The sequence below is a fragment of the Macaca fascicularis genome, chromosome 16 (genome assembly GCF_037993035.2).
Source record: "Macaca fascicularis isolate 582-1 chromosome 16, T2T-MFA8v1.1".
NCBI classification, from domain to species: domain Eukaryota; kingdom Metazoa; phylum Chordata; class Mammalia; order Primates; family Cercopithecidae; genus Macaca; species Macaca fascicularis.
Window position 1 is genome coordinate 36,821,870 of NC_088390.1, and position 11,728 is coordinate 36,833,597.

Genomic DNA, 11,728 nt, shown 5'->3' on the forward strand with positions numbered 1-11,728 from the left:
AAATTAATCTGTAGGAAACTCTTTATATTTTCAACACCTTTAGTTAGTTGGATTTTGGCCCCAATTATACATTTTGTGATGATCACTTTGTTTCTCATTTTCTGCTGAATTCCTATCACCCATTTATTTATTTTCATTTTTATTTACTGGGACACAGTAAAATTGAAGTAAGGCTGTTTTGTAACTCACTTAAAAACCTTCAGAAAAATATATTTCAATACAACTTTGGGAATTCTTTAGATTTGGTCACTGTTTGCTGTCACACAGGATCATGGTGTTGGTACCATTTGATTGGGTGTTCCATATTTGTATCCATGTTCCTTTGAAGGGTCAGTATGTCTGATGTCCCGAGTGTCTATTTCTCATTCTTTTTAATGGTAGATATTCATACACTGAAGCTTTAAGGCTTATTTTTCTTTTAGTTTCTAATTTTAAATTATGATCTTTCCCTTGTTGAATGGGGCTATTTCTTTTTAAAATAAATACTACAAGGGTCCCCTGTCTTACGAAATGATCAGATTAGGTCTCTAACACTCTGGCCCTGGTATATGAATTACTTAAGAGTGTGTATCTGTATATCCTTTGATGCTGAATGCTTTGATTTATTTTAATGACTAGCAAAAATTTTGAGATTATAAAATTGAACATTTTTCTTCCTAGGTGTAATAAGCATATTGAAATATTCATTTTCTAAATGAGAGATGATGTGTATAAAATTTTAAAAATGGACTTTGAAGATTGTGCAGATAGAATTTTCTTATTGCTAATTATAGACATGATGTGATCCCATTTGGTAGTTGGGAAAAAATGTCTAACAATTTAATAAGATTGTATAATCTTTACATTTGCATGGAATTTGAACTTTTTTATAGTGATTTTTATCTAGGTTACACCAGTTAGATGTGGCACCACCAACTTTTAAACACCTCAAATAACTCTCATCTTCGTACTTAATTATGCAATGGTACAAGTGTTTTAAACAGAAATGTGAGATGCTTTTTAGTAATGCTTTGAAAAGTGCATGAGTCTAATACTGACATTTCCTTTCATGTTTTTATTTTTTTCTTTATTTGCTCTATCAAATATAATGTGCAGGAATTTTTTCTTATTGAACTGTGGAGATAAATTTTTAGAAAACTGTATACCTTAATACTGATGGTATAACAGTCTTCTTGCTTTCCCTAGTGGCATAAAGTAACACTTCAAATATTTACCTTTCTATTCTTCAGTGGTGCAATCATGGCTTACTGCTTCCTGGAAGTCATGGGCTCCAGCAGTCCTCCTGCCTCAAGGTCCTCACTAGGTGGGACCATAGACACACGCCACCAGGCCTGGCTAATTTCTTTGACTTTTCTCTAGGGACAGGGTTCACCTGTGTTTCCCAAGCTGGTCTCAGACTTCCAGACTCAAGTGAACCTGAACCTCCCGCCTTGACCTCTCAAATTGCTGAGATTACACGTGTCAGTCACCACACCCGGCCTAAATTTCTTATGTGCCATGGTACTGCAAAACGTCATAATTAGGGGCAGCTGGATGGAAGGTATAGGAGGACACTGTAGTGCCTTTTCAATATTTCTGTATCTCTAAAATAATTTCAACAGAAAACATTTATTTTAAACCAGGAAGAGGGTTACCATCTATGAGTTGAAAATACAAAGGCAGGCACACGGTGTCGTCAGAATTCAGAAAGCTGGTCACACGGCTGGGGGTGCTGGGAGGGGCTGGGCATGGTTGGCTTTGTGATCTGGGGGCTGGTGTGTTCCATCTGTGAAGGTCTTTCAAGCTGCACACTTTCTTAATCAATTTTGATAAGTTTAACAAAAAATAAAGCGAAGAGGCAAAGCTGGCTTGGGTTGTTAAGCCTCGGGAAATTATCCAGCCATGAGCCCTGGCCCAGATGCTTCTAGAAGCCTGGAGGGAACTGAGAACTTTCCAAGTAGAGGTGGCAGAGGCAAGGCCCTGAGGTGGGAGCGCACTGCTGCTCGTGCATAGCTGTTAAGGAGGTGTCCTGGTTGGAATCAGTGCTGGGTGCAGTGCAGGGCTGGAAGTCCATGTCCACACTGTGGCTCAGTGCAGTGAAAGCCAATCTCACCCCCTCCGCAGGATGTTCCGCCTGCCAGCAGGTGGCCAGCTGGTCTTCCTGGGATACGGTGCCATTGTAGAAATTGGGTGCAAGTCTCTTGTCCGCAGATGGGGTGCTCTGTTGCAGTGGGATGTCTCCCGATCTCCCTCAGTCCTGATGGCCTTGGCAGGGCTTGGTGTCAGGGTCCACATGGGCTTCCCAGGCTAGCCCTGTCCCACAGTCCCGGGGCTGTCCAGGACACATTCAGAAGGGATATGGACCAAGCAGCTCTGTTCGAAATCATAATGGGGGAACCAAGGGCCCCCTACATCCAGGTCCGTCTGGAGCCGGGGCATCGAGTTCCACTCCAGGAATCTCCAGGAACCCTGAGGTCTTTCCTGAGCCGGGGCTGGGCTGGGCACACCCTGAGTGCCCACACGGTAGGTGTCTTCCCGGACAGCCCCACCAGGACAGGATGTGGAAGAACGAGGTGCCCATGGTGGGGAAACTAGCCAAATGGGCCGCTGGAACCGGGCTGGTGGGCCTGGAGGGGCCTGCCTGTCCCCATTGCAGAGGGTCATCCTGCCATGTGAAGCCGGCACAGGCGTGGGTGTTGAGGACACTTGCTCGGGTTTGGCTGAAAGGAAAACAGACGTGGTCAGCGTCTCTAATGAGCCCATGCAGGCCTTTCCTGGCTGGGCCCCACCTGCCTGGGTCTCTGGAGTCCTCGGGGTCTCTGTGGGGCCCCCGTGGTCTGACACTGAGGACACGCCTGTAGTCTGCTGATCCCAGAGGGAGGGGTGTGTGCCAACAGGCGTGGGGAAGCTGTCAGGGCATGACAGGTGTCTCCTGGCACTGCCCCCAGGGTTCAGACTGGCTGGGGGCTTCCTACCACACACCCTCGTCCCAGGGCTCTTGGTCCAGGGATACAACCCCTAGTGAGAACTCAGGTGGGAGGGAACTTGGATGTCACCCAGCCCCTTGCAACCTCTCATGGGGAACCGTCTACGCAGTGGGTGATTGGGCCTTGACATGGGTCATCCTCTGCCCTCCTGGGCTGTCCAGTCCATGCCAGGACTGACCGTTCCCACATCTGGCTGAAAACTTGGCTCTGGGCCCGGGGTCCTGCCTGTGCCCTCTCCCTGAATGCTCTGGGGTCAGGGACACCCGATTCCCTTGTCTCCCTGGCTCAAGGCTGGTTGTCCTGGCAACCTTGGAGGAGCGTGCAGCAGTGAGGGGCCTCTGCTGCTCTCTGAGGCTGTGGCTGCTTGCATGGAGGGGCGGGGTTTCCCACAAATGGGTCTGGCTCATCTAGTGCCCTAGAGGGTCCTATAAAGGGGAGACAGAGACACTGCGGATAGTAAGAGGGGGCTTGTTGGACGGTCATGCCCACATCCTCCTCCTGCATGCACAACACATCCAGTACACATGCACTGAGCGCCTGCCCTGAGGACTGGTGGCCTCCTGTACTTAGAGTCCAGGAGGAAGAGGAGAAAAAAAGGTGAAGAGGAAGGCCCAGGTAGTAGGGTTGCGGGTCTCGGGCACTCCCCCACTATTGACTGCCCCAGAGGGTGACATGGGAGGGGACATGGCACTGGAGCCCACCTGGGGGTGGCAGGTCTCCTTGCTTCCTCGTTAGTTTCTTCGTAGAGGTCCTAAGATGCTTGAGCACAGCGTCATCATCCAACTCTGAAGTATGGAAGAACTGGTTCCGAAAACGTGCCCACAGGCCAGACCTGGATGTCTTCATGAGGCGCTCTAAGGACAGGGTGGAAATCAGGCCAGGAGGGTTCCCTGGGAGGGGGCACAGCTGAGACCTCGTGGCCACTTCAGTCTCCCACTGGGCAGTGCTGGATCCTTTTGTGGCCACCCCAGGGGCCCAGATGTGCACAAGAGCCTGTGGCTGGAGGGCCACCTGGGCAAGGAAGTGCTCACGACACTCCTGACTTTCATCTGGGTCATGTGGAGGATGGGCTCGGTGTCTCAGTCCCCTGCCCAGCCCACCTGGCCAGACCTCCCTCCGGACCAGAACAGAGGATCATGAGGACAGTGTGAGGAAGCTGGCCTCCGGATAGTCTGGGTCTGACCCCAGGGCTCCCCAGGCCCCACTGGGCACATGTAGACTTACTCCTCTGAACTTTAAAGGCAATGCTTGTCATCGGCATCAACACTTGTTCTCCTTCCAGCAAATACACGTCCCACAGGCGCAGGATGAGCCCAAGAGAGATCTGTGGGGACAGCAGGTGTGGGAAAACCTGGCCCTTCCAGGCTGGGGCTGGTGGCTCGAGCTGGGTCCATTGGGGCTTCAGTCCCCAGAGTCAGTGACCTTCGCCATGAGGGTCGCCTGAGCCCTCCAGGGCGCTGGGTCAGACAAGGTCTTGCAGCTCCTCATGGGGGGCACTCATTTGAGGGGGGATGTGGCTCCTGGAGAGAGGGGCTTGCCCAGGGCATGAGGCTTCCCTGAGCCCTCTCAAGTCGGGTCCTGGCCCTGTCTGCCCATGAGACTGGGCCTGAGCCCCAGCCTTTGCCCTGGGATGACCCCTCTTGGGCAGAGGGTTTTGTTTGGGTTTCCTGTGGGGACCTCCTTGTGGGCGGAGCCTCCTGTGGGCTGTGGGTGAGCCAGACCCCCGGGCTGGGGAAGCAGGGCACTGCAGGGCAAGGAGGGTCCCTGAGCCAGGGTCTCCCTGTGCCTTCTTACCCTGTCATTCAACATCTGGAGAAGCCAGCCTAACGAGGAACCCTGCGCGCAAAGACCTTCCTTGTCCTGATGGGAGGAACAGAGGTGCTCAGGGCCCCCTGGGCTGCCCTAAAAACCTCCCTCTTCCAGGGCCTCTGAAGAGCCTTCCCCTAGTGCAGAACACTGGGCGGTGTCCAGGGCTCCCCACAACACCGGCCCCTTCCCACACTCCCGGTGGACACACTGCCCTTTGCCCTGCTCTGCGGGAGCTGGGCCCCCATCCCTGTGCCTCTGTCTCCTCCAGGGCAGGAAAGGAATCCAACTCCCAGCCCATGGAGAACCCGACGTTCCAGGTCAGGCCCTGGCTGGACTCAGCCAGTCACCAGCCCCACCAGGGGCTCCAGGCCCCGTTCCTCCAGCCCCATGAGAGGCAGGGCCTCTGGGGAAGAGCGGAGGGGACCATAAACTCACCAGATGCCACATGGTCTTGGGTTGTGACGTGGGGACCACATGCTCCTGATGGTCTTGGAGTCCCTGGACTGTCCCGCCATTTGAACTGTGGAACCCTGAGAAGCCCCCAGCCCGTCATGAAATCAGAGCCTTCCCCCAAGATGTGGAGCCATCAGCTGGAAGAGCTGGGCAGCTGCAGAGGCCCCAAAACCGCAAGGCCTCCCACCCTCCCATCTGATGACCTCACCATGCAGCCTTTGCCCTGGGGAGGTGGGGCAGGAACATCCCCTGGAGCCTGGCTGGAGGTTCCCCTGGACGCCTCCTGGACCAGGGTGCAAAAAGGGCAAGCCTGACTTTGAGGCCACAAAAAGGTGGCCGGAACAGGGTGGGTGCTGGGCTTCCTGGTCATCTCCTGAGAGTGAGGTCGGGCCCGGGGACACGGGATGGGGAGATGCTGCCACCTGGGCTTGGTCGGCCCATTTGTGGGCACCAAGGGCAACTGGAGCCCGGGTAGCTGGAGGGCAGAAGGACTCTCAGAGAGGAGACAGCTGCACAGAGAGCCGGAGGGCGTGGCAGCAGGACACAGAGGGTGGCCACAGGGAGGATGAGATGCCCTCCGCTGATGGGGATGAAAGGCGTCTGACTTGGGGTTTGGGGGTCAGCCGCGAATTCCCGTGGGACCCTCAGCAGAAACATCCTAAAGGCTCCCAACAAGCTGGCAACACAAGGAAGGTGCCTTGGCTGAAAGCTGAGATCATCTGGCCAGGGTGGCTGCCCCCGGGACTCACTGCATGAAGTCTTGGGGGCAGCTGTCCACCTACCCTGCAGGGAGTGCCTCTCACTGGCCAGCAGCTGCACCAGTGCCCAGAATGCATCCTCCTCAGGCAGATACAGGAGGAACAAGGCCGCGATGGGGCTCAGGTCCCTGCAGTAGCCCACCTCCTGCAAGAGCCAGAGTCACCGTGAAAGGACATCACCTGGGAGGACTGAGGTCACCTGGGAGGACTCATGTCATTGGAGAGGGCAGAGGTGACTGGGGAGGCTTCCTCTGAAGAAGAGGCTTCCTCAGGGTGCAAATTCATTTCATGACAAGAGCCAAGTCCATCAGGCACTTCAGCACTTTGTCCAAAATGTCTCCTGATGCACCGTCCTGCGTGTGACTCTGCCAAGCTCCTGGGGTTTGGGGCAGCCCCAGGAGGAGGGCGTCATTTCTGGTTCTGAGAAGTGGTGGTCAGACCCAGGTAACACCAGGAGTCCAGGCCCGGACTCCTTTGTGTCTCAGCTTGACCCCTTGAGACCACCCCCTTGCTTGGAGGTTTATGCCAGCAGTGAGCTGGAGTCCTACATCCTATATCCTGGTGGTCACAAATACTAACTTTAAAAGAAACGACAGCACCCCCACCAGATACCCACTCCTGTGAACAGGGAAATATTGCCCGGGAACGTCACTGCCGGGAATACTCACCGGGTTATACTCTGAATATGCCAGGAGGATGTGGAATAGTTCCCGCTGCCTAGGAAACAGAGAAAGGAGGCTTTTGTTTGTTTTGTACAGATGCCGTTGGTTTCACTTTGTCCACAAAGCCTAACAACAAACCCCATTTCAGGTTCAGATGATTCATCAGATAAGCAGTGAGCTCTTCAGGTCCTTTGAGGAAATGTTTCAGGAAAATCCACATCTGTGACATGCAGATAGCCCAGTTGTACAGTGACTTGCCTGATCCTTTTCACTCTGAATGATTTTCTTTATTTTTTTTCAGTTTGCACACACGCCAGTTCAGTCTTTGGGTGTACAGTTCCTCCACGGTTCTAAACCAATGGGCAGAGTTTCCCGGCCACCACTTCAGCCCCTCCTAAAGTGACTCCTTCATCTTCCAAGTCTCCAGGGTGGCCCCTATGCACCCAGCCTCTCCCCGATCTGTCAGCACCTAGCCACCCAGACTGCTTCTCAGTCCCCATGGTTTGGCCTTTTCCAGAATGACCCAGGAATGGGAATCCTACGTGGTAGTTTATTGTGTCTGGCTCCTTTCCCTCAGCAAAATGCATCTAGGATCCACCCACGTTCATCCGGCCATCACTGGCTCGTTCCCTTTTCTCACTGGGTCTTCTGTTTGGAGGGAGGACCAGCCTTGCTCTCCCCATTCTCGTGTTGAAGGCCATCCCCGACGTCTCCGTGTATGAGTGATGATGAATTAAGTAGTGAACATCTTATGTGGATGTCAGTTTTCAAATCAGTGGGTTCAATATCTGAGACACTTTGGGGACACATGGTTGAAGTCCATTGAGCTTTGTGAGTCACTGCCCAACTGGCTGCCAAAGTGGCTGTGCCATGTCACGTTCCCAGCAGAAAAGGATGACAGTTTCCAGGACCCCTTATTGCCCCAGCATTTGGTGATGTCAGTGTTACATCGGGAGGCTCTAGGGTCCTCTGTCCTGCCCCCCTCCTGTGAGTCCTACCGTGGGTCCCCGTGGGTCAGGGAGAGCACCTTTCAGCATTGTGCATGATTTTGTTTGCTGCCTTCTGTCTCCTCAGGATCCTCCTGGGTTCTGGCCCCACATGTTCCAGTCTGGCCCAGGGCTTGGAACCAGGGAGGTGCTTGTTTCATGGGGCCAGCTGCTCCCTGGGCCAGGAGACCTCTTGGCAGCTCTGTCTTCCCTCCTAGGTGACCCTGGCTTCTGCTCTGGGGAACGCCCCATCCCTTTCATTCAATCCATGTCTGCTGTGATCCTGTGGCTCCCATAGGCTTACTTGGCTCCGTATCGATCCCTGAAGAAGATGTGAGTCCTTAGTGTCCCCCTCACGTCCAGGTCGATCTGGTGGATGTGTTCAGATGACCTCTTGCCCTTCTCCTTCATGACCTGTAGGGCAGGGCCAAGAGGAGGAAGCAGCCTCAGAACAGATGGAAGACTCCCTGCCCCAAATGGCAGTCGGCCCACAGTCAGCACTCCGGGAAGGAAGGAAAGCAGAAAGGTTTCCTTGTGCACAAAGCTACTTTTTGGCTTGTTACTAAAGCCGGGGAGGGTCACCGGAGCCGAGTTTGTCTGTGGTGACTATGTCACCGTCCGTGCCCAGGATGTGCATCTGACCATCCCACTCACCCCCCAGCCTGGGCTTGATGCTCCCTCCAGCTGGAGACCTGGGCTCCTGACACGGCCTGTCCTGTTTGTCGTGCTCCGGCTGAGCGTACCTTGTATGTTCTGGGGTTTTTCGACTTGACTTCCTGTATGTTCAGCAGGACTGACCACACTTGGCCCCGGATGTTCATGGGAATGCCCTTATATACTCGATCTATCAGCTGTGGGCACAAAACAACCTCGTGTCACAGGCCACGGGGCGACCCCAGTGAGGACCAGAGCCCGAGGATTCTGGAAATGGTTGGTTTTGACGCCGTGATTCCTCATTAGAGGTGACATAAAGCTGGAACAGGGTCTCCCTTCCCAGGATTGAAAAAGTGCATGGACACTCAGAGTCGGGACTCTGATCTGAACATTCTCCTGCCTTTGGGTCACCAGGGCATCCCTAGCCTTGAGCTCTGGGTGGTCCCAGCCCTAGATTCAGATTCCTTCCCAGCAAGGTGATGCTTGCACAAATAGGCAGGCAAACTACCGACCAGGCCTGCAGTCCTCTGGGTGAGGACAGTGTGCCACCCGCCCTCTGAGAGACTGATGGCGCCAGGCCACAGCCATGGGTGCCTGTCCCCTGTCTCTGCAGAGAGTGGTTCCGGGGGCCTCTCCCTCCAATTACCTTTTTACTGTTCTTATATGTCTCCCATTGTCCCAGCATTTCCATCCACTTGCTCTTTCGTGTTATCTCCCGCCGCATTTGCTGTCAAATGAGAAATGTCAAATGAGAAATGTTGGCGTTAGGGGAGCTGCCAGGCTTCCCAGAACTGCCCATGAATGCTGGGTCTTGGGCTCTGGAGCCCTGGTGGACCCAGCTGGAGGGAACCAGGGAAGGGCAGACCCTAAGGGCTGAGAGCCTTTGTGCAAATGAGCGCCAGTGGGCTGGATTTGGGACCCCGGGACGTGCCATCCTCAGGCCACAGACACACCAGTCTTAGGTCAGGTCTCAGCCTCTGGGTGGGGTCCTGGCCACCCCCAGGCCACAACTGTGGTTCTCATTTTGGAATGTTATCAAACTGCCCAAGTTACCGCAACTTGGGGTCAGATCCAGCAGGGACTGCTGCCCCTCCCAGTGAGAGCATGTTGCCCTCACCGGCCACCACCCGGGCCAGCTGCCTCCTCTGCCTCACCGACCACTCGCCCAGTCCCCACGCCCCTGAACCAGCCCCTCCATGCATCAGGTTCTTACCTTCACCTCCCGAGCAGTGGCAGGAGGCAGCTCTGTCTCACTGTAAGGCAAGCCAGGCAGAACTGAGGACCTGCACAGGGCCTGGAGCTGCCCCAGACTGGGAGCCAACCCCCAGAAAGGACAGGCTCTGTCCCTATCCAGCTCAGGGCTCAGCCCAGGAGAAGACACAGGGAAGGGAGGACAAGGGACTTCCTGTGGGCCTGACTCCCAGGAGGGGCAGGACCTGGGAGAAGAAGGAGTGCGGGGCCAGTCTGGGTGGGGTTACTGGGGCCCCTGGCGTGGGGGGCGGTCAGGCTGCACAATGGGGCTGCCTGTCCTGGACTGGAGGTGGTGCTTTCTGCTGGAGCTGAGAAAGGTCAGGCCTGAGATGGGATGGGGGCCGCCCAGGGTGGGCGACAGGGCCCTCACAGGAGTCCCTCAGGGAGTGACTGCATCACCCCACCAGGGTCAAGGGAGCCTGCCCTGAGAGCTGCCCGGTGTACTCCTGGTGCACCAGGGGCCCATCCCACTTGACAGCCCCAAGGCCCTTGCAAGTTCTGACCTCCCAGCATCCACCTGCCTCTCCCTGCACCTGACCCACACACCCTGCGTTTCAGAAGTGGCACCGCTCATCAGCTCCCTCCCACCCTACCTCCCCCGGGATCCTCTGTCTCTCCATCCTATGATCCCTAAGGGATGGACTCCTGGCTGGGCTCCTCTTACCTGGCCCCAGCTCCCTTCCCAGCACCAGACCCAGGGTCTGTAGCCACAAGCCCTGCTGCCTCCCTGGCCTTAACATGAGATGCCCAGAACGGGGCCCTGCCCGTCTTCTCCCCCATTCCCCTAGGGCCACAGCCCCCACTGTCTCCATGCCTTTCCATCTTCCCGATGGGGACAGTGAGGGCTGTAGCTCTAGGGAAATGAGGGAGGACAGGGGCAGGTGGGCCCTCAGAGACCTGCTGGACAACAGCCCTGAGGCTAGGCCAGGCGTCCCCTCACCCTGTGGCCACAACACATGGATCTCACTGGGGTTGTCTCCAAGTAGACATGGCCAGACCCTCAGGCTGCCCCGCTCCTCTTGTGCTAACTTGTGGACAGAACTGCTGAGAGTCCAGGGGCCTGACCTAACCCAGTCTCCATTCCCACCCGCTCCCTAGATGGGCCCCGCACCTCTGGCCTAACAGCAACCTCGGGCTGGACCTGCAGGGGAGTCAGGGAGGAGTTCTGACCCTGGAAAGGAGGTTGACCTGACGTGGTGAGACAGTCCTGCCTCAGAAAGGCCTTTCTGAAAGCAAACCCATCCCTGAGCTGAGACAGGTGCTTCAGGGGTGAGGGGAGCACAGAGGACTCACTGCAGAATCCCGAAGCGATCAGTGCTGCTGTAGATTCCAACAGGCTCAGGCCCCATGTCCTCGGGCAGCCCAGCTCGGTATCCCTGTAACCCAGAGGGAGGCTTGGTGAGGGGTCCAAGATAAAGAGTGCAAGGGCCTGGAGGTAGTGGCCACCCGTGCCCACCCTGTGCTCCTAGGGAGCCCAGGACCCTTTGACCAGGGTGCACTGGAAGAGGCCTCCCTCCAAGGAGCAGACCGACCTGTACCTTCTCATAATTCATAATGATGTTATCTCGCTCCTGTGCCCGCAAACTATCTGCATCCTCTGCGATTTCCATCCTGTGAGCCAAAAATCATCTAAACGTTACATTGTACCCGAGAGCTTCAGAGAAAACCTGAACCGCTCCCACCGGGCTCCCAGATGCTGGTTGGCTGTGTAACCCCCATTCCACCACCATCCCCAGGTAAAAAGGCGCCAGACCTAGTGTCCCACACATGCATGAGTCTCTGGAGTCTCAAGCCCCAAGCAGGGGTGGGCATCATCCCAAGGACTTGAGGACAGTGCGACCTGGACAGAGAGTCCAGTTGTCCCCAATTGCCATGAAATGGGGACACACCTGCCCCAGCAGGTTGAATGGTGTCCACCTGCCAAGGGTGAAGGGCCGATGGTGGGCTATTCCAGGGATGTGGAGGGAGACTGAGGTCAGCGATCAGAGGTCTCTGTACAATCGGCCTCCTGAGATGCTCAGGGACCACAGAGATGCCCAGTTTTCTACAGGAATCAAGATCTCTCCTGACTGCTCTGTTCTTCTCCGCTCATCACTTTGGCTCCCGTGGCCCTTCAGTCTGAACAGAGAAGCCACTTTAGGAATAATGCCAGTTGAGCAGGAGGGTGTTCGGTTTGGGGTATGAAAATG

The 11,728-nt window shown here is 55.1% G+C and overlaps 1 protein-coding gene across 3 annotated transcripts; it reads right to left on the bottom strand.

Moving 5' to 3' along the window:
• Nucleotides 1–1,651: 1,651 nt before the first annotated feature.
• Nucleotides 1,652–11,149, bottom strand: LOC102126137 (TBC1 domain family member 3B). 3 transcript variants are annotated; one of them, XM_065532516.1, is made up of 14 exons: nucleotides 11,078–11,149; nucleotides 10,833–10,915; nucleotides 9,502–9,541; nucleotides 8,935–9,015; nucleotides 8,378–8,485; nucleotides 7,939–8,048; nucleotides 6,655–6,703; nucleotides 6,011–6,131; nucleotides 5,211–5,305; nucleotides 4,761–4,826; nucleotides 4,191–4,290; nucleotides 3,668–3,820; nucleotides 2,340–2,699; nucleotides 1,652–2,154 (listed from the first exon to the last, which is right to left on the bottom strand). In XM_065532516.1, exons 1-14 carry the CDS (start codon nucleotides 11,147–11,149, stop codon nucleotides 1,904–1,906), a joined length of 1,689 nt encoding a protein of 562 aa, XP_065388588.1. In that variant the 3' UTR covers nucleotides 1,652–1,903. The 3 variants fall into 3 exon arrangements, with proteins under 3 accessions (XP_065388588.1, XP_065388587.1, XP_065388589.1); XM_065532515.1 differs by having other exon boundaries at nucleotides 9,502–9,724; XM_065532517.1 differs by lacking the exon at nucleotides 4,761–4,826.
• Nucleotides 11,150–11,728: the final 579 nt, after the last annotated feature.